Here is a 27386-nt window from a genome sequence, read left to right on the forward strand (position 1 = left end):
AAGTCCGCACCGACTCCAGACAACCGGATCGCGGGGAGTCGGTTAACGCAGGAATAAACGGGGATCATTAACAAGGGACCGTGAGACTGTCCAGGGAAGGGGGCAGGCAGGAGAATCCGGAGGCGCGATAAACCCCAAAACCTGAGGTGAGTTGTGTGTGTGTGTGTGTGTGTGTGTGTGCGTGTGTGTGTGTGTGTGTGTGTGTGTGTGTGTGTGTGTTTTATCAGTGTGATCAGTGTGTGTGGTGCAGTGGGTGATACTGTAAGGTGCGTCAGCTTCTTTACTGCACTGCTGGAAAAGTGGAAATCATCAAGACAAGAAAAGCCTTTACATTGTGACAGTGCACTTTCCCCGTGGGCAGCTCAGAACGCGAGTCCTGCGTGGCAGCTGTGGGCTACTTTAAGGAGCACGTTGTACATTAGTGAGGACCCCCCCCCCCCCCCCCCTTCTCCTCCTCCAGCACGCTTCCCACTGACAATCTTATGTTCCTTTGTGTGTGTGTGTGTGTTGCGTGTTTATACAGACTGTACACAGGGGCGATGTTAATTTATGATCCTTTCATTAACAATAAAGAGGCAGGGATTGTGTTGGTTTCATTATAGGACTATTTAGGACCGCAGGGGGGTGGGAGGAGGGGCCGGCCGGGGTGGGACAGGCAGTTTGGCATGTCTATATTAGGAAAGTGGCAGTGTCATTCTTTCGCTCTGTGTCGACTCTCCAGAGCCGCGCCATGCGCAACAGAGGGGTATCTCATACACTTGAAGTAGGATTAAACAGCAGCGGACAATTAAAGCCTTACCTAGAAGCAGACTACACAATACACATTTCCATATTAAAGTCAGGTGTTTAGGTATATAGAATGAATAAATAATCTCACTGATTCTGTTCAAAATGCTTTACAAACATGTTGATAAAGTTAAATTTCACATATGGAGGCTATGGCAGCAGGATAGTTTCTAGAACATTTTGGTACAATTCATCAAATGACTGCCAGGTGGGAAAACGCATAACAAAACAAAACTTAACACTAGTTATTGGACATGAAATGTGTCTACTAACAGAAGGCCTGCTTGAAGTGGTCACTGGAATGCAGTCCGTTGATAACAGGCAACTTCCACGAAAGAAGTGGGCGCATCTGTCTCTCAGCAGCCTGACTGAGTCATGTAGTCTGCAGTGATTTTTGGGGGGCAAACTCATGACAGACATCGTCCTCCCTAAAATAATACACAGCTTTGTTGGCAGCAGGGTTTGGGGTCAGCTCACACTAAATTAAAGTTAGAACATCACAATTTCCAGTTACTTAAATACGAACTGAGCCTTGACCCCGATTGGCAGGCAGGTTATAATCTCCTCATGCTCCTCATGGTTTCTTTTCATTTTTGAGAGCCAGACAGTTTGAGTTTTATCATCCACTCTGCCAGAGGAAGAATCTTGCTGCATTTATTGGGTGTCTTCAGGGACTGATGCAGGCCTACTTTTTCTGGATTTGGGTTTTTAGTATTAGCCTTATATAAGCCAGTGCAGTCATGGAGTGGAAAAGTGTTTCAAATGTACATGCTAGATTTACCAGAGATGTTTTAAACTGCACACTCCCCTCACTTTGCATTGGCTTGTATCACATGGGTGTGATACTGATTAACAGAATGATTTTGAATATAGCTGCTGTATATCATAGTTTTCAGATTGGCAACATATCTGTTGTATGTTAAGTTTTGGTGCCTTTTTTTCTGTTCTCTCTGTCTTACTGTCTGTCTTTGATGTTTGGCTATCACATAGTGTTTGGTGGGACAATCAACTATAAATATCTATGTTGATGACTGTTAGAGAATGTCTCCTGTGTTTTGGGGGCTTACAGCCCCTCTGGCCTGATGCCCGGGACAGAAACAGGGCAGCAAGATGTCAGAATCAACAACCAATGTGGAAACGCAATAGAGAGCTAATTACAAACTCCATACCATCAGAGAAAGTTAGAAGGCTATTGCAAATGTATAGAATGATATATATAGGAACAAAGTCACAACAGGCCAATATCAGATCACTGCTGTCCAATATGTTTAACAGCGTTGCAGCAGTTTGAAGTGAAAGTGCTGATTATGAGTCAAACAAAGATGAAATAGACAAAGAAAACCAAAGAAGAAGAAATTCAGTCCCTGCTGGCATAGGATCGAATCTCGCCAGAACTCTCTCCCATACTTTGTCTGCCTCCCTGCTTTGAAACTGTCTGAATAAAATAAATATTAAAGGTGAGAAGACTGCCCACTCTGCTTTAAAAAAAAAACAGCTTAAAAGCACAACTGACTCATTAATTTCAACCATGTAGAACAATAACGGCAAAACATTAGCGTAGCAGCATAAAGTTCACAACATCAAAGCAAACATCCAAGTTAAGACAGATACCCAAAAGTAGTTCAGTGGCATGGAAACAGTTAAAAACAATCACTGTTAAAGAGATATAGAATAAAAGAGTATATATTAAACAATACAGTATAGAGAACCATGTGTTATACAAAGCAGGAAAACTACAGATAGGAGGAGGGTGCAGTATGTGTGACAGGAGGCTGTGTGATACTGGATGTATGGTAATAAACAGTTTGTGCAAGGTCTGCAGTGTCAGGCTGTACTTTATTGTTTTTCACTTTATTGTTTTTTTTTTATAGTTTCTTCCTCCATGCAGTCAGTGGGAGGAGATCACATCCAGTTTTTGTGCTGAAAGTTTTGTTCCAAACAAGACTTCCTCCATTTGAAAAGAAGTGACACTTTCTGTCACCAAATGAACACAAAATCAAATCAAATGATGGTACTAATGGTTCAACATAGATAAATATAATATTGGAATAGAACTGTTTTGTTTGATTCTATGTTGAAACTGTAGCAACTGGGTGACATTGTTGGAATTTTTGATGAACGTTAATGAATGATGGAAATGAATGTTTTTATCTCTAACAGTCTCCTCTCTGTCCTTTTTCCTGAACCGTCTTCTCTTCTCCCCACTCCACTTTTCTCCTCCATGCTCTCTTCCCCAATCCTTCTCTTCATCGCCTCTCATCCCATTTCTCTCTTTGACTTTTTGTCCTACCTTCTCCTCATCCCTTCCTTCATCTTTTCCCCCCTCTCTCTTTCCTCTTTCTCCATTTCACTATTTCTCCCCCTCCCATCCTTTTCCATCTGCTGTCTCTGCCTCTTCTCTTCCACTTACCTCTCTCTAACCGCTGCAGCCATGAGTCGCAGCATCGTGCGGCAGAGTAAGTTCCGCCACGTCTTCGGCCAGGCGGTGAAGACCGAGCAGGGCTACGATGACATCCGTGTTTCCAAGGTGACGTGGGACAGCTCCTTCTGCGCCGTCAACCCCAAGTTCCTGGCGGTGATCGTTGAATCCAGCGGAGGAGGGGCGTTCCTGGTGCTGCCCCTCTCTAAGGTCAGTACGTTTCTGAACTGCGAGGGATGACAACACAGGGGTTCAGCGTTCATGCCAGTAGAACCGCTTAAATGATCCCGAAACTGAGCAAACAAGGTGATAAAATCTGCATAAAACACATTGCACAATCGAGCACCTAATGCTAAATTTATAGTTAACATGTTCATTGATCTTTATCTTTGCCTATACCTTTATTTCACCTTCACCTTTACCTTTATTGATCTTCAATCTTTAGTCTTTGCTCCATGTGTTCAACAGACATGGAGGTCGGTGCTCCAGTGACTGACACTTAATAAAACGAAAGGTGCTGCAGATTAAAGGGGAATACCACACAGTTCAAGAAGTCAGTAATGTTCTTCCAGTGTTCTTCAGCGTTCGTGAACACAAACAACTCTCTCCCAAAGCCAGAAACCAGAGAACTGAGTGTGAAACCAGTGATGCTGTCAAGATGTCAAGTCTGGAGCTGCTCTATTGAGAATGAACGTGGACAAGATGGTAAATGTGACTGCGAGGGCACCGAGGGTAATTTTCTAGGGATGAGCGTACATTTTTGGTTCACAGCTGGTAACACTGCTATAGATAAAGCTCATTCAGGTCTAACAATTGAAAAAAAAAATAGCTTCACAAATTCAGTATACCAGTCATTCTTTAAGGAGCAGCTCCAGACTTGTAGATGTCCTCACAAGTTTGTTTAGTTCTTCAGTTTCTGACTTTTGGGAGAAAGTTGTTTGTGTTTGCAGATATTGATTGGGCTGCCCTAGACTCCTAATTAATTCTTAAATTGAGTGTGTTTTACTTCCACTCTGTTTGCGGGGATGTTTGTGTGAGGGTTTCCTGTAGTCAGGCTTAGGACTCAGCAGTCCCTGTCCCAGATAGTCACCTCTCATCCTGTGCTGCTGGGTCGCCTACCCCCCTCCACCAAACCAGCATCACGTTTCTGTCATACAAGGGAAGAAGAGAGAAAAAGGAGAAGAGAAGTACAGGTGCAAGTACAGTACAGGGAAATACATTGAGTGGGAAAGAGGAAGAGAAGAAAGAGAAGTAAAGATGGTTCACTCTGTTTTTGTTCTGTAGTGACAGTCTGTAAACATTTTCAGGCTTTCTGAGCTGAAACGGGCGTTCAGCAGATTCATCGAGCTCAGGCAAAGCGATGCCATGTTGAATGTTGAAACCAGGCCGGTGAATGCAGATTCAGATGTTTGTAGTTCTGTGTGAAGAGTTTCATTGCAAAATCACATATCCACCATTGGAAATATTCACCTGCTCTGACAAAATGATTGCTGGTCAGAAAATAAAATTCACTCTGATGAAGTTATTAGGTATCTTCAGCCCTTTACTTATTAAAAAGGAACATTTTAGAGGATGTGATCATCTGTGTTTTTCATATATTGTGTTGAGATAACACTTTCAAAACAAATTCAGAGATGGATAATTAGCATTTTGTAATGAAATCCTTCATGTAGATCTATCTATGTAGTAGAGTCAAATATATAGTTTCAAAAATGGCTTACACACAACCTTATCTCTTCATATTGTTGATGTACAGTACCCAAAGGTGGCTTAAGTTTTCTTGACAAATACTGCTGTTGTTTGGAGGATCCCCTCTGTAACTGAATGTACTGTAATGTTTGGTTAGGGTTAGGGTTAGCTGTAGCTATACATTACAGTATACAGTAAGCTATACCAGGGTTGAAGGTGCATGACATAATCACCAGGCTGTGGTGAGAGGGACAGGTTTTTTGACAGGTGACCCTGTGTTAAGGTCAGAAAAGATCTGTGACCCCTGACATTTGAAATACACGAAAGCCTGTGTGTCTTAATGTTAATGTTGGGCCTATATGGTAAATACAATGCTTTGTTTCTTATTAGGACAGAAAACAAGCGTCTCTTCAAGCTGGTTAGTAACAACTCATTGGGAAAGTAGTGTGGTTTTTACAGTAGTTTCCAAAAGTGCAGTCGAAACGCTGTTGGGCACAGTTATTCATTTCAAAATAACACATACTGTATATTAGTATAACAGTTTTTCTCATACCGGGTCCTATCCTCAAGGTTGGTGCAGCTGGGGAAGGACACCATACTGCTGAAACAGAAATACAGCGACAGCAAAGCAGCAGGTCGAGACAGATCAGACCTTCAAGGCTGAGATGCTTCAATGGGGTGTTAAAGTCCGTCCGGCCTCGTGATGATAACAACACTGCCTTAAAATAAACGATGGACATCAGAATGACAAACTTAAACTGGCTTGAATATTTTGATGCACCGGGAGATAATATTTCTATCCATTGCCATATCGAGGCACGCTACAAGTCCCGTGGTCTTGTCAAAGTAAAGTAGGTGGTGTTGTGGATTATAAAAAGTCATTTTAAGGGTTAAATAGCTGTTCACCACTCCTTGAGCAGTGAGTTTGGTTTGATAAGCGTAAACAGAGGCAAGAGTATTGATCAAGGACTGTTCAAAGGGGACACAGTCAATATTTGAATCAATTTGAGCAGTTAAATTGACAGTTATTACATGTTCAAATATCAACTCATATTGTCTCCAGGTAGCACATCACAGCTCAAGGTGGCTGTGATTGGCACTCCTCCCCAAACAACTGTTTAAGACCCTCCAATCAGCCAAGTTTGCAGCAGTTTAGTTGACCTGCCCTCTGAAATGCCTCCACTCAGCAGGTTTACTGCATTTGAGCCGGGGTGCTAGCGCTGTCTGCCAATCAGAGTCCAGTATTATGACTGTTTTGTGTATGAGAACTGAGAAGCTCTTTAATTTAATTCAAGAAATACTCTGTCAACCTTTCTATTTTGAAAAACATCGTGAAACATTCCTATCTTGAGAGAAACAAATAATGTGGGGGCTTTAAATGACCCAATTAAATTAAATACTAATTACATTTTGACTAAAAAGCAGAGTTAATCTGATTCTTGATTAATTGAAAGTGACAATGCTGTTCAGCCGTTAACCCAATCCACACGCTTCACAGTTATGAATTATGGTATCATTATGATTGGATTGTAGAGGGCAGAAATGACCATACTTCACTTTTTGAGAGTAACTGTTTTCACAAGAGCTCAGACATTTGAAGGGTCATCAGAGGGGCCATTCATCAGTATGACAGCACTGGTAACTAGTGAAAGAGATCTTGGGTAAACACATAGTAAAACACAGGTTAGTAGGAGAAACGGACACAGACAGTAGGCGATAGACATCGTTATATACTGGAGTCCTGGTGGATAGACAGGCTATTAATACACACCACCCTGCTCTCCATCTCCCCCCTCTGGGTCCCCAACAGGCCAGAAGAAAAACTCCCCTTTCATCGCCTCGTCGCTCAGCTATAAATACCCCCCTCCTGGGTGTGTGTGCGGAGGGACTGATATATTAGAAGCTGGATACACGTGTTCACACTAGGCGAACAGGGAAAGATGGAATAACCCGGAAGTGGCGTCACAAGGGATTTTTAATCTTTGGTCTGCGTCATATGTCGTTTTTAAAACGCCTGGTTTCATCTTTTTTCCTGGGCTTCCACCATGATCCAGTGGGTTTGTGCCCAATTTGTTCACTTAAAGTTTTTGACTGGACGTAAAAGGTTTTGGCTGCCACATTTGGTGCTGCTCACATCAAAAACCCACCCAAGTCAAAAATTTGGACTGTTGTTTGCATAGTAAATTCCCATGAAATAAAGCTACTACCACTTCCTACTAGCACTTCCAAGGCCATTAGATGGAGAAATGTACTATGCTTTTAATGTGAGGAGACTATTCCTTTTCCCCCACTTCATTTACTACATACAGTACCTTCTTGAATCCTGCCAGAACATTCACGTTTGTGTCTATACTACTACTACTACTCTCTAAATACTACTACTAATAATGATTATTATTATGATAAACGCATCTATTGACACAGTTCACTCTACCTGCTGCTAGTTTTCACTCTGTCATGAGACTGGGAGTGACGGCCAGATAGCGTACCGGGCCCTAACAGTCTGTCCCCCTGCTGTGTGTTGCAGTCGGGTCGCGTGGATAAGAACTACCCGCTGGTGAACGGCCACTCCGGACCCGTCCTCGATATCGACTGGTGTCCTCACAACGACAACATCCTGGCCAGCTGCTCGGAGGACTGCACCGCTATGGTAACGACAGTGACATTCTGTGTGTGTGTGTGAGAGAGAGAGGAGAGAGGAGAGGGAGGGGGGGAGAGAAGGTGCGAGTGTGTGTGGAGGAGTGTGTTGTGTGGTGACTCAGTCTTTTCAGAAGTCTTTTCAGCCTGTGTTCCTTCCTCATGTCTGCCTTCCTGCCTGCCAACTGAACAGTCAGTGACGTGAATCAGTCAAGGCATCATCAGTCTGTCTATCTGTCTGTCTGTCTGTCTGCCTGTCTGCCTGTCTGTCTGTCGTTCTGTCCACCCACCTGTTGCAGCTCATCTCTACCTCTTAGTCAGCCTGTTCATGCTCATCATTTTCTATCCTTGACAGTGTAGCCAGGATCTGTTGTCTGGCTGCTGTTTGCGGCCGACCTCATCACGGTAACTTAGCTGCTAATCCTTCTGTTCTGATCAGTCCCAGTGCAGCCCCTCACACTGATGACAAGGGACAGAGCTGTGTGTGTGTGTGTGTGTGTGTGTGTGTGTGTGTGTACACATAGGTAAATAGTCAGTTTAAGGACAATACCAGTGCTTTTGTGCCAAGTGTGTGCCAGTTGTCTAGGTTGCCTCCCTCCTTTACACTATTCCTGATGATTTCTGCACACAGTCAGCATAGTTGGAGATATCAGGGCTAATTTTCCTCCCTTCAGAAGAAGCCATTTTTCTGCCATTCATTTTTTTTACTGTATGAAAAACAGCTTCCACAGACTTGAAAATCACCTGAGCTAGAAAATCTATCACACTAAACATGAAGCATTCATTTGGTTTTCTCAAGTTTCTCTGTTTTAATGTTATTTCATTGTGCCCGAGTTGAGTGTTTTCATAACAGTGCTGCATTCAGAGGCCTCTCATTGGACCAGAGACTATTTCAGGCTGTTTGATTGGATGAGCGCGGCTGGAGGGCGTGGCTGTCACAATGAAAACATTACTTACTGTCAATCACCTGACACCCACAGGAAGAAATGTTAGTCTCCGCCAGGAAATAATCCCTCAAAAACATGTTCCCTTACAAACTTTGTTGTCACCTCCATGTCTTCTTATTTGGGGCGTCTTTATTAGCTGGGACAGCAGTTGATTTCAAGCTAGCTTTGACACTGTAAAATTTGTATTTTAAAAGTAACAAAGAACAAGTAAATGTTAAAAAATCTAGTTACATGCATGTATTGCAAAATAATTGGGGGAAATGTAACCTAGATGTAGACACTAGTAAATGGTCTGTCACTCTAAATGAGGTCGGTATTCTCCTTTAAATCCATCTTTCTGGTAGAAATGCTTTTCTCTGACTAACTCAGGATTGCACTTTGGCCCACTTACAGCTCAACCTTTAATCATGCTAGCAGGAATATCTCTCATACTTTCTGGACTGAAGTCAGACAGCCTCAGAAGAAGCTACAGTTGTTACCAACCAGACTGTGATATCCTGTGGGTGCCTGTAGTGCTGCATCACATGGTGTAGCTTCACTTTCCAGCTGGGGTCGCTGTTGTGTGGACTGGTTTTAGGGGAGTGAGTGTAGGAGTAGGATTAAGATGGTTAAAGTCACTCCTCGTATGTGTCAATGTATTCATGGCTGTCAATGTATTCATGGCTGTTGGAGAATATGTGAGTCATTCTAGGAAAAGTTTATAACAGTATATTAATAATCAGTCATTCAATAAATTCTATGTTATTATCCATGACATGAGATGAAAAACAAGTTAATTGATCCTAAAATTACATTATTACATCTCAGAATTTTATATCAACTATCCATTTTCATATGCATTTTCACTTAAGAATGTGAGCCCTGTTGTGAGATATTATTATAATTCTAATATATTGTTTTCTTTTATGTGTATTAACAAGTATATTTTCTCATGTACCGCCTGTCATTGAAACCATAATTCATTTTACTGCATAAATAGAATCCATGTTCTTTTATGGTAAATGATAGTGGATATCAAAGCAAAAATCTATCCTAAGAAATTGCTAGGTTATGCCCATTAGAGGGATCGGTTTAGTCAAGATTCAAGTAGATGAACAAAACTCTCCTAAAGCTGGAAACCAGAGCCAGGATTACTGTCTGTGATGTAACTGAGTGACACTTTCTGGAGCTGCTCCACTGGCACCAATAGGAGACCTGCTTCATGAAATCTGTGACACCAGGGGTATTTTCTTTTTTTTTGGTGATCTAGATACATTTTCTTGTTCAGAACCAGTAGCACTACTAGGAAATGAAGCTTCAGGTTGTCTTGTTGTTATATAAAACTTATATAAACTATAAAACTTGTATAAAACTTTATGTTACAGCTACTCAGGAGATCTCCCACTTTTTCAGCGCAAGATCTAAATGAGAAATACATTTGGTTGCCTTGGTACAAAAACATGACAGGATTAAGCCTCTGTGGATAGGATACACTTTAATGCACATCACATTTGCTTTGTGCGTGTGTGTGTGTGTGTGTGTGTGTGTGTGAGAGAGAGAGAGAGACAGAGATTGTGTGTGCGCACCAATGTATGTCAAGCTGTTACATCACAATTCTAACAATGTTTCGCATAACAGTATGTCAGGATGTCTGTTCACTGAACATGTATTTGCGTATCAATACAGTTGTCAGTGAGGAAAGAAGTGCCCACACTTGTTCATAACAACATTGTAGGAATCTCTGGGTGATTGAATGATTGAATTGCTGCTTCTCCTATGGCAACAGCTGCTCTGATGCTGTTTGAGTGCTATGTGTTTGAACAGTAATTCCTTTGTGTGTGTGTGTGTGCTTTGTTTATGTGTATTAAGTTGAGGGCTGGTCCAGCATACAGACAGACAGATGCAGCTGTCCAGTCTTGGCACTGCGGCCGCTATAGCAGGCCATAACTGTGATGTCATTGTCTTTACTTCACAGACAAGGATTATTGTGTCATCTGAAGTGGCTATCATTAGAGCGTGTTTATGTGTGTGCAAGTGCGGAGCAAGGGGAAGAGAGCTGTGTATTTGCACATGTATTCTTGAGCATGTGTGCAAATAACTTATCACTTACCGTGTACTGTGATTGAACTAAATACTATAGTGGTTATTAATAAAACTCATCGGCAGAGTTAGCGTGACATTATGGACTGAGACCAGCACAGTAGAGCGTTTTCTTATTCATTCAAAAATGTGAATTGCTGGGTCAGTTTTACCATTTGCGTTTTTGTGGCACCACCACCCCCTATTGATCATGCATATTCCGTAAGCAATTCATGAAAGCATGCCTTGGTACAGAATTACAATATTACAAATGTAAAAAAAACAACAACCTTACATTGTGTCATAGCTTGTCATAATGGTCTTTACAAAAACGTGAAAGTGTTTAATAAATTTGCAATTGTGAATTCGGCTTCTGAACGCAGTTTTAAAGGTGAGAGCTTTCTCCGCCGTTCTGACATATCATTGCTGACGAGTGAAAACCTTATAGCCTCAAAATGTCAACTTTTGAGGAACTAAGAAATATAGTCTTGTTTTTAGCTTGACCAACATGCATTTTTGAGTCTATCCAGTAGGGATTTGAATGGGCTTTATAAGCCCAAGGGTGGTAGAATTTTCTCAACCATAGAGCAACAGATAATCCTTCAATTGAAGTTAAAACATGAAAATCACCAAAATTGGAGTTATAAGGTTTCCACGACAACAGCGATATTTAGTATGCAGTCCATTGAAATTGCATACGGATGTGGATATTGAGGGTGGGTTTTAAATGAGCATGTTGGTTTTCATTGGGTGTCACCTGGGATGTTGTTGAGAATAAGGCAGAAATGTGGAAATCTGTCACAGTAATCACAGACCTGGTAAATTTATGAATCAGTTCAAATAACTGAGCTGCAGATTTGGGGCCACAATGCTGTTACCATCGAGTTTCATGGATAAGGGACGCTGTCTCCTCTATAAGAAATGAAACGTGATTTTCATTACAGGACAGACAGCACTGCTTGGTGCCGCCCCACTGACTTGTGTCCCCCCCCCCCCCCCCCCACAGGTGTGGCAGATCCCTGACCATGCACTGAGCCGTCCGCTCTCAGAGCCCATCGTGGTTTTGGAGGGACACTCTAAACGTGTTGGGATTGTCACCTGGCACCCTACCGCACGCAATATACTACTCACTGCGGGTAGGGTACACACACACACACACACACACACACGCACACACTCACCAGAGCCTAGTGTCCTTAAAATATTCTTGTAACCATAGAATGATCATGTAAGAGTGAAACACATGGTAAATAAATAGAATAAGAGCTAAGAAGACAAGTAGAAGTGATTTTTCCCCTTCCTCTACATTCAAATGTTCATCCTCTGGTCTCTGCCCCCCCAAAACCCTCCAGGCAGTGATAACCTGATAATCGTCTGGAACGTGGGGACAGGGGAACCCCTCATCTCGATGGACGACCACCCAGACCTCATCTACAACGTCAGCTGGAACCGAAACGGCAGCCTGTTCTGCACCACCTGCAAGGACCGGCGCTTGCGTGTCTGTGACCCCCGCAAGAGGGAGGTGGTTGCGGTGAGTGAGTGTGATACGTGTTTCCTCACACAGCGCTGAATGTTTTTGATCTGTTACTAATGTCTGTCCCCCCTGTTGACCAATAGGAACGTATGGCTCCACATGAGGGGATCCGGCCAATGAGAGCCATCTTCACCAAAGACGGAAACATCTTCACCACAGGCTTCACCAGGATGAGCCAGAGAGAGCTGGGGCTCTGGGACCCGGTAATGGACATTACATGGCACACACACTGTACACATGCATACTAAAAGGTCCAGGCATATACACACAATTATGCATGTACACAGACACACACACTCAAATTGTATGCTTTCTTCATCCTTTCTATCCTCTCCACAGACAAATTTCGAGGAGCCTATTGCACTGTTGGAACTGGACACAAGTAACGGAGTGTTGTTACCATATTATGATGCAGACGCAAGCATGGTCTACCTCTGTGGAAAGGTACTAAGTTCACCAAAACACCAAATTCACAAATGTAGCGCCTCTAAGTGTATCACAATGTAGAAAATGCACAAAAAAGGAGGCGCATGTACCCAGTGTATTTCCTGCCTTAGTAATATCACTTTTGTGTTTCTTGTACTTTTGTGTGTGTGTGTATCTGTTCATTCATTGCACGTGCATGCATTGGGGTATTGGTGTGTGTGTGTGTGTGTGTGTGTAGGGGGACAGCAGTATCCGTTACTTTGAGATCACAGAGGAGCCGCCGTACGTCCACTACCTCAGCACCTTCAGCAGTAAGGAGCCTCAGAGAGGAATGGGCTTCATGCCCAAGAGAGGTGTGGACGTCAGCAAGTGTGAGATCGCCAGGTAAGACACTCACCGTACAGTAGTAAGGTTATAGCATTATAGCATTGTTCCCAAAGATGACATTGCGTATGAAGTTTGTTTATGGGATGCTGGGGCTACAGCTGTTGCTTGCAGTCACACTGAGCACATGGGGAGGTCTGGGGCTTGATGTGGATGTCGTTGCACTGGTGCCTTTGTTGACATGGTGCATTTCTTTGGTGGGTACACCAGGACTTGAGTTGTTCAAAAACAATATTATGTGTTGTTTTATGCTCCATGCTTGACAGTGGATAGCTGTGGTTTCCAGGTCTCCAGCTTTAGTGTTAAAGGGCCTCTTGAAATAGGCCTTGCTGACATGGTGGGTCAGAGGTTAGAGAGACCATCCCATAGGCAACAGGTCATAAGTTCAATCCTCCAAACAGACAAGGTGTCCTTTCCACATGTCACTTGCACTGAATAAGGGTGTCAGCTAAATGCTTAAAATATGCCTGTATGTTCTTCTAGTCGTCTTTTTGAACACCAGGTTTCCTGATGGCTTCATGGATGTCAATATATGAAATTTCAGGCAGAAAGGACTTATAAATATGTCCAACTCATTGTAGTGTCCATCTAGCCAGCTTGGCCTCGGTGCTCATTGATAAGGTGATGTGGAGGATGTTAGCATGGGGGACTTGATGTCTTTCCATCTAATACAATGAATGTGTTGGAGATGTGATGCCTTCTGTAGATCCCTCCTCAGAACCAAAAATAATCAAAACTGTGATTGTTGTACCTGTTTGAATTGGTTGGGTTTTGATCCATTAGGGGGACATCTGTTGGTTGTCGCTGTACACCCATGAGAGGAAGAAGAAACTATTTGGGCCATGTTTTCTAGACCCTTACACTAGTTAAGAAGCTGTGTAAAACCACAAATGTTGAGGGTGGCTGCTGTTCCCTTCCACACAAAGACCGTAAGGGTTATGATGCCTCCGTACAAGGTTCAAGCTAGAGAGTGCCATCCATTGCTCCAAGACCTGCTTCTGCTCCTGCTTTCGTTCTCTGCAGCCTGCTGCCTTGCACTCCTGGCTATTACTTTCTTGTAATTTTAGTGAGCTATGAAATTCAGTTTATTCTGTTTTTGCACGCATATGTTGCTCAGGATATGAGCATCAGCTAAATGTCCAAAATGCAAATGTAACAGAGTCTTATCTTGAATGGTTAAAATGCTTCCTAAAGACTTTAACTATGGTCGCCTGCAGATCAAAAATAATATTAAATTTTGATTGGAGCAAGTGCCAAGTAGTGCCCCCATACCTCCATGCCCAATCTATTGTGTCAGTTTGTGACAAGGTCTGCAACTTACAGGGGGTGGACAAATAATGTAAACACCACATGAAAAAAGACTTTACACTAAGAATCAAGAATTACAAAGACAGCTACATACTAGGCAAGTCATTAAGTTGAAAGCCAATTAGCAGTATGAGTCAGCTTTAAAAGAGGCCTGACAGACAGCACTTTTAAATGTCAGCTTCGGAGCAACATGAGGAGTTGGAAAGAGGCCAAGTAGTGGGTGCCGAATTGCAGGGGCTTCAGTCTCAAAAGAAGTATTTAACATGGCAGTTGAAAAATCATGACGACTTATGCCAAACACTGACAAACAGCATCAGCAAAGAGGAACAAGTCACAAGTGGAAGCTCACAGACAGGGATAGACGGACATGTAACAGGATAGGATCTGAATCAACACCTCAGTGACACATGTCTCAACAAATACTGTATGTGATCAGCTTCACAAAGCCGGTATGTATGACAGGGTGTTGGTGGTGGATCTGTAATGGTCTGAGCAGCCATTTCATCATTAGGTCAGATGATTGCCCTGCATGATCGTATAACAGCCAAGGATTATGAGGCCGTGTTACAGGACCAGGTGCACCCTGTGGTGCAAACGCTGTTCTCTCATGATGTTCCCATAGTCCAATATGATAATGCCCCTATACACATTGCTAAACAAATTCAAGGATAGTTTCTTGATAAAGTCGAACGCCTTCAATGGCTTCGCCAATCACCAGATCTAAACATCATTGAACCTTTATGGGAACTTCTGAAGTGAATTTTCACCTCCTTCATCCTTCAAAGAACTGGAGGTTTTCCTTCTTGGAGAATGATCCATCCAACCTCATACAGTTTAGGTCTTATATAACAGAAACTCCAAGGAGGACTGAAGCTGTTCTGAGGGCAAAGGGTGGCCCTGCTCCTTATTAGGTGCTTGATATTCTTGTATTTTTAGGCGTTCCCATAATTTTATCCACTGCATGTACGTCACAGCTGTCCTTTTTATATCTGAAGGATTATCAATCATCCATCCCCTTTGGATGTGGCTGCTATTAGAGGCAGGTAGCTCTGCTCTAGCAAATGGAGACTATGCACTCATATACACACTTGTAACTATACAAAAGTACAAATTATGGTTTTGTTCTCTCCTCTCCCTCCTTGTTTCTCTTCTTTGCTCTCCTCACTCTGCTCTGCTCTCCTCCCCTCTCTTCTTAGGTTATACAAGCTCCATGACAAGAAGTGTGAGCCCATCACAATGACAGTGCCCAGAAAAGTAAGTACAAGTTTTTTTTTTTACACTTTTAAATCATTCCTGTCACCATTCCACTAGTAATCTGACCAGTATCTCTTTCATTTTCATCCCTTTCCTCTGATTTTTCTTCTTTCATTTGGTCCCCTTTCCACTCTTCGAATGAATGAATGAATTATTAGTCTTACAGGATATTTGCCTCATACAATCATTAATCCAGCAAATACAACAGACATAAGTGTATCTTTCTCTTTTCCCCTTGCCCTCGTCTCTCGCACAGTCGGACCTCTTCCAGGACGACCTGTACCCGGACACGGTGGGACCTGAGCCGGCCATGGAGCCTGAGGAGTGGCTGGAGGGACGCGACGAAGACCCGATCCTGGTGTCCATGAGGCAGGGCTACATCCCACCCAAGAGCCGCGAGCTCAAAGTGGCCAAGAAGAACGTGCTGGACTCCAGACCCAGCACCCGCCGCAGCATGTCCACCTGTGACGCCAACAGCCTGCCGGTAAGCTTCTCACATGCGTACCGCACATATACCTCGCCTATGTTCTCACTCATCTGTTATTATAAATATTATACTATTTTTAATAGTACTAGCAAATTATAACTTCTATGAATATATAGCTCTGTCTGCGTTTAACACATTTTTTATTTATCTCTCTTCTATTTGTACCTGTTTACTTTATCCCAAAGCTTTTTTTTTCCAAGCTCCTCTCTCCGTTTTGGTTCATTTTTTTTCCAGTTGCTCACTGTCCTTGACCTGTCTTTCCTCTTTTGTCTGTCCTCTTTTTTTTTTTCCTTTTTCCTTCATATTCCCTTTCCTGTCTTTTTCCCTCTCCCTCTCTCTCTCTCTCTTCTGCTGTTTCTCTTTTCCTTATATCTTGATCTCTTCCTCTCTCCTCTCTTCCCTTTTCCTCTCCTCTCCAGCCTCAGTTGGTTGAGAGGTTGCTGGAGGAGATTCACAATCTGAAGGCCACAGTTTTGTCTCAGGAGAAGAGAATCTGTGACTTGGAGAATAAGCTTTCCCAGTACACCAATGGCACTGCCTAACGCACACACACACACACACACACAGAGGTCTGAATTACAGTTTATTATTACAGAAACACATTGCCCTTGCATAGACATGGAACTACTCCCCTATTGCCCTACATACTCTAACAATCCTGCCCCCCCCCAAATTCATACATATTCACACCTTTAGAGTGATTTGTAAAGTATGAGAGGAGTGTAAGGACGACAGTGTGGGAAATAGGGGACTGCAGTTTTGAGGGACATGTGCAAGTTGGGTTAAAGGACTGAAGAAAGTTGATTTAAGGATAAATTATTGATCACACGTTTTGTTTGTGTAAAAAGGTTTTGTGCAAATGCCGTTCCATGTGTTTTGGGAAACTGCATCCTATAAAAACTCTCTTCTAATTATACAGCCACAAACAGACACGCACCACTACCAAACACACACACACACACACACATCCCATTAACAGATGCACCTACACACACATCCATCAGCAAACATATACTTGCCCCGCCCTCCTTATCGGACTATCACTGACCAACCCATTGAAATAAGTCGCTCTGAATCTCTGACAACCTTTCAAAATGTAAATAGTGATAAAGACAAAAGGAGAAAAAAAAATGTTGAACTTATAGCAAAATGTGAAAAGCAAAACGTTTTGTGTGTTCTGTAAAGGATTATACATGAGACACATTAGGACATCAATAAAAACAATGTTTTTTAAAATCTCTGCCTCTTTCATCTGTTGTAATAGTGTTTCCCTCATCATTTCCTCATGGGAGAGGATCGACTGCTATCTGATTTTGGGACAGTAGGGGGCCTACACATGCTTCACAGGTCAAGTTTGTGCCAATCCTCCAGGTTGCCCCTCTCCTTTTCATCATTCCTGGTGGTGTCTGTCTACAGTTAGCATAGCTGGAGATATCAGCGCTCGTTTTCCTCCCTTCAGAAGAAGCCATTTGATGCCATTCTCTCTTGTACAGTATGAAAAACAACTTCCACAGGCTTGAAAGTTGCCTATTCCATCACAGTAAACATGAAGCCTTAACTTAGTTTGTCAAAGTTTCTCTGTTTTATCATTAATTCACAAGTGGATCCGAGTTGAGTGTTTTCATATCAGTGGGAGCATTAAGTTCTGCTCTGCTTACTGTCAATCACCTGACAGCCACAGTAAAATTTTACAGCTCAATATGTCAGGAAAGAGTCATGATTTATTCTGAGCTTTGCAGTAATGTTACTAATATTGCATGCACCCCACGTCTTAATAATGTCTTAATAATATATTAATCATGTCTGTCTTAATCACAGTATCATCACAATTGCATTAAGTTTATGTAAGAATTGAAAAAGAATGAGAGATACAGAATAAGAGAAACAATAAAATAATAAAATTGCATTAAGCATACAAAATGATACAACATAGCCAGAAAATCATTTTGAGGTTTGAGTTTTAACTATCTGGGCTATACAAATTATACAACTTTATACAACTTTGACATCGAAACACAGTCACTGGATCCCCCTGTCAGTCGGTACAAGGAGCCCAAGCATCTGCATGACTGCAACCGCTATGCTGAGGCAAAGTAGCGAAGACGGAGTGTCTCTGGTGCCACTGCTGCTTGTTGCCCTGATGGTGTAGAAGCAGGAGCCTACGTTCCCCAACCGATCCACAACCATCAGCTCCACATCAGGCGAACAGCAAGATGCCCTGTAGGACACCAGGGTTACGTTCTCGTTGTTGGTGCCGACCCCCATGCTGGTGCTGATGGTCCCGTTGCCCTGTTGGAGGATGACGCGGTCGACGCCCGTCCCGTCGGCCCCGTCCGTCACTCTGACAGAGAGCTCCCAGCTGCTGGACAAGCTGCAGTTTTCAGAGCATTTGGACTGCAGGCTTAGCAGCTGGCACACTGGATGAGTGAAATCTGTCACCTGTGAGGAGAAGGCAAATTGTCAGCTAGCCTGTGTTATGTCCCGCCCCAACATCCTGTTTCACCAGGAAATACATGGGGTCTTTAAGAGTTATTGGAATATGTGCAAATTCTGCTCAATGTTACCGTGTTGATGATGGAGAAGCGCAGCACGATATAGTTGGTGTCTGTGGCCCCCGGAGCCTCGGCCTCAATGGTCAGGGTGACATCGCTACCAGATGGGATGTTCAGAGGCGCTGTGAGGGTCACTGTACCGTTGGCACTGCCTCCAGTTGCCAAGAGCAAACTGGTAGGGAAGGTTGAGGCAAAACCTTGGTCATTGGTGGCCCGGATGGTGAAGTTTCCCCCCGTCCCGCTGGTCATCACAGAGAAGGGCACAGAGAATGGCGTTCCTGGTGCTAAGATACTATTTGAATCAGCCTAAATACAGAAGGAATGAGAAAAGAGTCAGTATTTGTAGTGTGACACAGCACGTTTTAGTCGATATATCCCTTCAGTGATGGTCTTGGGTGCGTACTCACAATAATAGTCAGGCTGGAGGCTCTGAAGTTGGTGGGTGTCTGTCTCTGGAAGCTGGTTGTTGAAACTCTGGAGCTGCTGTTGTCCTGCCCCCTCACACGCACCACAAACTCCACCGACGGGACCCTGTCGACCCGGACTAAGAAGTCTCCGCCCCCCTGTGACTCCACTATGCCGTTAACCTCGCCTGACCCCGACGACTCCACCAGAGCAACTTCTGTCACTGTGGCAGAGTCACTCCCCGTCACCGACACCAACAAGGTGCCGTTAACACCTTCACCAAAAAAAGAAAAAAAGTGTCTGACTAGATCATATTGGTTGGTATTGTCAAGTTGTGTGTTTCTTCTTTTGGAAATAAAACCAATATGATAAAATATCAATGTACATCCAACATGGTATCTCTGCCATATCATCAAAGTCACATCTTAACAGTTCCTTTACCCGCTCTGGGACGCGTCTCTAGAGCATCAAATCCTGTAAACGGGCCCTGGGATGCTTCCACAAAGTCAAACAGGAAGTCAATGGCACTCTGACCTGCAAATAAAAAGTCATGAGGAAAAAGTCAATCAAAAAAGCTACATGTAGGCTACATTACGTGAGAGTTTACAGACATTATCATCCATAGGAATTTTAATATTTTGTGTGTACCCACAAATGAAAATTAATTTTCTCCATCCCTTTGAAGTATATTTATGATCATCACATTTTTTCTGATATGTAATTTGACAGAAGAGCCAAGCACAACGCCCACAAAACGGCAGCAACACCCATTTACCTGTGGACTTGGCATGGTGAATGTAGCGAGAGGAGCGGGGGTGGATGTGTTACCATTCTACAGTTTAAGGGTGTGTATCAATGCCACAATTAAAACTGCATTCCTTTCCACAGGTGTCTACAGTTTTCAACTGAATATTTCTGTGTTTGTTTGCCGGCAAAGGAAAAAAAAACATGACACAACGGCACCTGACGCAATGGCATCGTTTTCCTGCTGTAAAAAAACAAACTACTTACTGGGCTCTTTTTTTCCCATCATCCAAACATGGCACAAGAGCTCTCTTAAGTGACAGTTGAACAGGTTAGTTGGGTTAGCTAGTTCAGTTAAACAGGTAAGTAGCAGCTATGACTAAAAGCAGTCAAGTGTTCATTTTGTGATCCAAATAAATAACCATGAAGGTATGTATTCAAATTCAGAAGTATTATTATTCATATTCAGTAACTATATACAACAATCCACAATAACCTGTTCACAATCTCCAAAGCATCCTAAGGGAACTAATGCTTCTCTCCACAGTGAATATCTGAGAATTCCAGTAGACCAAGGAAACATCCTAACATTGTGTAAACTACCAATGGATCGGACCAAGCCTGCATAATCACCTAGTATCCTTGAGCAAGAGATCTTGCCTCTTGTTATCGCAGACCAAACCAACAACCAAGCCAACTCTACACAACGGCGACCATATAACCTGAACCTCAAGCAGTTAGACACCTCTGTAACTCTTGGGGGAGAGATGATAGGACTATTTGGTTAATAAACAAAAACACAATTAGTTAAATGTTCTGAAAGGCTTGCATGTTGTTTCAGTATTCATGTTTCCTAAATAAGGAAAGATGATCTGTCTCACCTATGACCTTCAGAGTGTAGGGATCCGTTGACACCATTCTCATTTCCCATAGTCCCACTTGTTTGTTGAGCCGCAGAGTTTGGAAGTTCCCCACCGACTGGGAGGAGGTGATCAATGATCCGGTCCCATCAGTGCTTTTCTGAGACTCGCCTATAAACAGAGCCAAGCCAAGAAATAAAGCACACAGGTAGTAAACAGTTACCAGACAAGGACACATTCAAAAAAGTTAATGTTGTCACATATTGATAGTGACAGGATTAATGTTCAAATCAGTCAATGCAAATTAAAGCTGCTATGTGTAACACTTTTAAAAATCAATATATCATTGTTATATTATTTGTGACCTTATATATATACGTATAATTACTGTAAACAAACCGGCACCTTTTTGTGCCATAAAGCAATCCAGCAGAAGTCCAGTGAAATCCGACACAATGTAAAATGCTTAGTGATGGTCTTGTTTATTTACAGTAATTATACTAATGATTTATTGGTGTTAAAATACTATACATAACACCTTAAACCTTCAAGGATAGGAAGGATTCCATTTCCAAAGTAGTATCACCTGAAGGGTTGATGAGAGTGAAGGTGAGGGAACGGCCTGTGATGTAAACTGTAAGATTTCCAACTGACTCATCGACTAAGAAGGTGAAATTATCTGCCCTTCCTGGGCTCCTAGCTGCCTGCAGAAGAGTCACCTGGGAGGATGAATGAAACAGACTGGATTCTTAGTTTGAATTTAGAAAACCTGTTAGTCGTGGCCAGTGAAATACTTTTGATATTACCAGGGAGGAGCTGGAGGACTCTGTGATGATGCTGGTGGCCACAGGCAGCTCAGCCGTGGTCACTTCTATAGCCAGTCCTCCTGAAGCCTGGGCCAGGTCCCTGTACAGCTGGGCGTCTAACTTTGACATCTGGTTACGGTGTTGGTCGTGATCACTCCGTCTCCGCCGACGGAGCCCCGAGATATTAGTTAGCATGAAGTTCACCTGAACAGAGACAGGTGGATGAGAATTACATTAGCCAAATCATATAGACCTGTAGCGGCTGCTGCTTTACATATGAAAACCTACAAATAGGTAAATCTGACAGTCTTTTTTTGCCTTCCCAACTCCAGAAATCTTACACTAAAGGATTTTGGTAGTCTGTCCTCCAACTCCAAATCAATTGCCATTATGATTAAATAATATATACAATGTAATTTACTATTGATTGTAGTAAATTAACAATGTAAATTATCAATTAGCTGTTACTTAACCATTAAATAATTAATTAATATTACATGATTAATTCACAATTTACTAATGCTTATTATTGTAAGTGTTATTAAATGATTATCATTAATTATCAAGTATTATTATTATAATTGTATTATTATTGTTATTATCATTATCATCATTATTATTAGTAGTATAATATTTCTTTACACTGACACCAGCAGCAGCTACTCACCACTGTCTTGGTCCGCTCTATCAGTGCGATCACTGTGCTCTTCAGCTGTTTGTCTTTAGCAGAGGCGTCAGTGAAGAGGAAGATCTCAGAACTGGGAGGAGCGCCAGTTAAAGCCAGCTACATGAGGGAGAAATAATATGAGACAGTAAAGGCAGTTTTAGTTTCCATCTGACCCACATTTAATAAGCTTAGCTGGACAGATTTTTGAAGTATCACATGTCACAGCACCTGAAGCCCTGATAGACTCAGTTCTTCAAAATCCCCGCCTCCGCCAGCTGCTGACAGTGAAGTAATAATAGTCTTGAAGACATCTGGGTCTGTGGTCCTTATCAGCGGCCCGAAGTCTGAGGTTCACATGGAGATACGAGAGAGAAATGTATTGTTGTTCTTCATCTTGTGCTTACTTTTGTTGAGTGGTTTATGATTCTTAGAGGCATTGTAATTTCCATAGTATACTGTTGATTGATTATTTGATAAATCACAATATTCCAACAATACAGCCTTGCAACTATCGTTATGGCACATTAATTATTTCCATTTTGATCATTAAACAGTTTCACAGGCAAGCAGTCAGAAAATGCTTACTGGTTGATAAACTTTCATAAGCAAAGAGATGGACAGGATTGTAAAGTCCAGTCTGGGGCTTTAAGATCCTACCTGGATCATTGAAAGGAACAAGAATGTAGACCGAGGGCTCGTCGTCTGTTCCCACTTTACTGTTGACTAGAAAGGAAGTGACGTTCTTCACGGCCTCGATCTCGTCACGCATGCTGTCTGTAGTGTCAATCACAAAGCAGAGAGCTTTATTGGATCCTTTGGAGATCCCCATCATCCTGAAAGAGAAAGAGAGAAAGAAGAATGAGAGAGAGACAGAGAGAGAGATGAACTGCACTATACGTATTTATAATACACCACTGAGCCATGTGCTTCAAGTTCAAGTTGGTTTATTTATCCCTTTATCACATGCATGTCTCAAAGGACTTTACAGAGAATGAGCCTAACTAGATCTAACTGATCAACAATCAACCATAGAACAGAAGGATATAGAACAAACATCATAGAGTCTCATACTGTAGGAAGTCTCTGTCACCAGCGGCCCCTCTGATGTCCTCCAGCAGCTCTCTGGTTGCAGCTATAGCCGCATTTGCTGCTTCAGTGTGCAGATGCCCATGGCTGGCGTCCAGCGTGTCTTTGTTGATCCCACCTTTAGGCTCAATCGTACTTGTTTGATCAACTAAGCCTCCGTGGCTGCATTTTCCTGTTCATTAGATATGACAGCAAAATCATAAATATAGCCTGCATCTCTCTTCTTTATAGAATGTCATACTTTTCTGAAGAGTATTCTTCCGTGTAAATATGTGTTTTTATTTATGGAATCCAATGACTTTGTGTATGTTGTCTGGTTAGTAGTGTTATTGGTATGAGCATTAATCCACCAGGAAAACAATCCTGGAACATGGAAAGATACTTAGCGACTAAAGTGACTTAATGTGATTAAAGCGACTGAAGTGATTTAATTTCAGATCCTGGGTATTGGTGAAAGTTTCCACTAGAATCATCTCATGACTGCTTTGAGTAGAGCAGCTGACAACTAGACCATGTGACAGTTTGGAGAGACAGATGACAGGAGGTCATGGTTTAGCAACCCATGGCGGCAGTATCCAAGGCTGCCTCAGCAGGCTGGTTACACTCCCGAAAGCTATGAATAGGCACAGACAAGGAATACCCCTGAAGTCTGAGAGAGCAGGGGTAGAACATGTCTCACAGGCAGGCGAATAACACAGCAGCAGACTTTGACATGAACATGACTGTGAATAAGGACCGCCCAAAGATAGGCTTTCCCAACTGGGACTAAATAAACAGGAATCAATTCTTTATCCATTAGGGGAAAGAATTGGCATTGTACATGAAAGAGGACAAGTCAAGTCAGCAGGGTCAGATTGCTGGTTTAATGCAGTTCCTATACTCCTGAATGGGACGTTTCAAGCCAGCAGGGTCAGCCGTCCCTTTAGCTAGTGACAGGCGGCACATTGTGGTTCTTGAGCTGCTGAATCATTTCAAACCAAAATACTGAGCCATTCCATTGGTCTGTTGTTGTTGAGATTGACAGAAAGTATTGAGTTGGAAAATATTAGGAGATATAATTGTGGGCAAACTATAAGTTTAAATGTAGGTGTAGTGTCAATCTAGCATAGGTGTGATGTAAATGAATATACTGTAGGTCTGATCAGTGCTGAGAGCAGATATAGAGGGTGGCAGAACATAGTTTTGAGACTTTCTGGAGGCGTCTAAAACAATGAATCATCTGTCATTTAATTTCTCAGGGTTCTACATCCTACTTTAAAAGCTCAAAGGACAGTTTCATCAGATCCTGTGTACTGTATGTGTAAATGCCTTTACATGAACGATTCACTATCTCTTAATATTAGTGTTTTTAATTGTGTATTGCATTAAATATACAATGGCATTTGATTTACAGGTGATCATACCCATATGAGGTTCAGACAATTGAATCATGACGAAGGATCATCACAGTTGCACATCATCATGACCCACCTTTACTCATTTTTGTTTGATCGCTAGTTATCATATTCAAAAATCAAATAATTGATGGAGCTAAAGAGTTTGAACGTGAATGATAGGGAGATGTTTACCTTTTGGTTTGGTTGAGACAAAAGGCACAATGCCAAAATATCCTGAGGTCAGAACGTTCTCCTGTATGATGTCTTCCAGGATGTTGTTCCTGCAGTCGTCTCCATCACAGTTGCGGCAGGTCGCCCTGCTTTCATCTGTAGAAAAGCAGTTCCACACGATATTTTATTAGTGTGTTATTCTTTGAAATTGTTTCTCCACTGTCACACAAAATCTACATTCCTCATCGCTGCTGTTATCTTTTTGTCAACACAGACAGACACAGACAGACATCACCCATCTCTTTACCTGCTATGTTGCCGATGCTGGTGTCTGATCTGATTAGATTGGGGTTTGGATTTTTGTTGCCCAGTTCCACCCAGTTACTGTGACTGTAGAAATCCTTCAGATTGACAAAGGAAAGCAAGCCATGGATTTTTATAACATGAACAATCCATTAGTCACATTTGTTTGAATCCCTTGAACAGGAACTCACAGCAGCATCGATCATGTACGATCATGTAATTCTGAAAATAAAGTCAGAATTCTGAGCATATATCGCCAGAAATCTGAAACTAAAGTCAGAATTCTGAGATTAAAGTCGGAATTCTGAGTTTAAAGTGGGAAATTCTGATTTCTGACTTTATTCTCAGAATTCTGAGTTTAATCCGAGAATTCTGAGTTTATTCTCAGAATTCTCAGATTAATCTCAGAACTCAAATATTTTTTTCACATGTGGCCCTAATCATCTTCTGTAATCATGCGTTTAAGAATAATAAGAAATTATTATTATTATTATTTATTTATTTATATTTTTATTTTATTTTTTGTGAGGATATGTCATCATATTGTCGTGTGTGTTATGTGTATTATTTGCCTGTAATTAAAAAATAAAAATAAAAATAAAAAAAATAATAAGAAATACCTGTAAAGGGTGTAATATTTCTCCCAGCTTCTGCCTGGCTGCCTCAAAGTTCTCTTGCCTGTTGCTGGCCTTGACAGCTGATATTCCATCTGTGATGATTTTCCTCCCTTCTATAAAGTTCTCTTCGTCAAAATGAAAGCTGGCATTGAGTGCATGACGGATGTCCACCCGTACGTTTCTCAAGATGATGAATTTAACGGCTGCGCGGAAAGTCTTGGATGATTTTGGTGAATCACAGGCAATAGCAACAGCTTCAGCAGTCAAAGGCGGTGGCTGCACACACACACACACACACACACAACATCAAGTCACATTAATAAATAACACAAACACTGGTAATTAAAAAAAGTACAATTTTCAGGTAAAATGAACTTGATTGAAGGTAATTCTTACAGGGAAAGTGAAGACTGTCCCCTCAGCCTGAGCCAGCTTATGGCACACCTGGACAGTGGCATTCAAAATGGCCGTCTCAGTGATCTCCAGGTGATTCAGGGAGTCTCCTGGCAAGATCCCAAACCCCAGAGCTCCAGTCTGCAGGAGCAGGAGACACAGTGCAGCCAAACCTGAAGGCAGCATCACTCCTCAACCTGTCTGACAGTCTGAGAGAAAGATGGAAACACATTTATTTAGTTTTCCCACAGAGGCACATCAGTGTCTGTGTCAGTCACTGATGGGATGCTTAACTTTGCCCGTGAGATCAGTCCCAACTCCTGCAGGGCTTTAACGGAGGTAATTTCGCGCCAAAAATTCTGAAAGCCAACAGCAAAAGACACACTGAACCACAAAAGTTTATAAGGATTTATTGATACTGGCAACTGCTCTGGGTAAGTAAATGCTTTTCTGTTTTTTTTCCACTACTTTGTTTTTATTTTTTGTAGCCTGGATAGCTGTAAGAGCTTCTTCTAGCCAAGGCCATATATGTGACGATTAAACCTACAGCTAGCTAGTTAGCTGGCTATGAATGTATGATTCTGATCACAAACGAATAGCCAACATGACTCCTTTATTTTTGCTATAATTGCTGGTCAATAATAGGTAAACAGTGCAATACAACAAACTCCCTGACACACTGTAACACAAACATGTGCAACAACCCTCAAATGTGAAACATTGTTTGTATATGACGCATTTGAACCACCTTATTCCAAGAAAACGCCCACGATATTTTGCAATTTTGTGATTTTGTGTACAGATGAAGGCTGAATTTCAAAACTTTGACACAAACCCCTAAATGCTCACAAAAAACTGATGTGGTACGGTTGGGTATTCTGGCCAATGGATAATCACAAAGTTAAATCATTTGTGTTTTAAGAGCATTCATTATCACTTATACCTGCCTAAATATGCATAATTCAGTGATTCACTCTTAACACAAAAATAATTTCCTTGCATAGTGTAATCTCAAAAAAACAAAAAAGGTTCATGCAGGACTAGTTCTTTTGTCTCTACTTGTTAGTAAATGAAAAGTGAAAATGCTGTTTTTTCTTCACGATTTTATCTTGTTTAACATAGTATTACAAACATTTAGACACATTTAGACAGCACTATGAAATTATGCACAGGACTCGTCATTTAGATACATAAAGATAGTATTATGCCATAACATTTTGATTTATATTTGATTTCATTAAAAAAAAAAATCTATTCATTACCAATAATTATCAGTAGAGTATGCTTTACCTTAAGACCTTGAAGCCTGGCTTGAATCTGTATTTCTCTCGGCAGCACCTGTTGCACCACACTCCAGGACCGGGGCGGGATCATTATCTGCTGGACTAGTTGGACCTGTTGCCTTGGTATGATGCTAACACTAATCTCACCATCTTCAACACATTACTATCAATTTGCTAATGGAAAGCATTATGTA

At 41.9% G+C, this 27386-nt stretch overlaps 2 protein-coding genes across 2 annotated transcripts; one reads left to right on the top strand and one right to left on the bottom strand.

Moving 5' to 3' along the window:
- On the top strand, positions 1-16505 carry coro6 (coronin 6). Its single transcript, XM_071910392.2, has 11 exons — positions 1-146; positions 3216-3415; positions 7422-7544; positions 11543-11672; positions 11889-12067; positions 12154-12273; positions 12410-12514; positions 12735-12880; positions 15385-15442; positions 15699-15926; positions 16349-16505. The coding sequence occupies exons 2-11, from the start codon at positions 3218-3220 to the stop codon at positions 16469-16471; spliced, it is 1410 nt and encodes a 469-aa protein (XP_071766493.1). The 5' UTR covers positions 1-146; positions 3216-3217; the 3' UTR covers positions 16472-16505.
- Positions 16500-27220, bottom strand: LOC139920392 (von Willebrand factor A domain-containing protein 7-like). The gene is made up of 16 exons (XM_071910400.2): positions 27200-27220; positions 25913-26118; positions 25520-25792; positions 24904-24997; positions 24618-24752; positions 23035-23221; positions 22621-22796; positions 22192-22307; positions 21964-22080; positions 21297-21500; positions 21077-21209; positions 20512-20661; positions 19328-19420; positions 18889-19160; positions 18494-18787; positions 16500-18368 (listed from the first exon to the last, which is right to left on the bottom strand). The coding sequence occupies exons 2-16, from the start codon at positions 26093-26095 to the stop codon at positions 17949-17951; spliced, it is 2847 nt and encodes a 948-aa protein (XP_071766501.1). The 5' UTR covers positions 26096-26118; positions 27200-27220; the 3' UTR covers positions 16500-17948.
- Between the last annotated feature and the right edge of the window lie 166 nt (positions 27221-27386).

The sequence above is a fragment of the Centroberyx gerrardi genome, chromosome 11 (assembly GCF_048128805.1).
Source record: "Centroberyx gerrardi isolate f3 chromosome 11, fCenGer3.hap1.cur.20231027, whole genome shotgun sequence".
Taxonomy (NCBI): Eukaryota; Metazoa; Chordata; class Actinopteri; order Beryciformes; family Berycidae; genus Centroberyx; species Centroberyx gerrardi.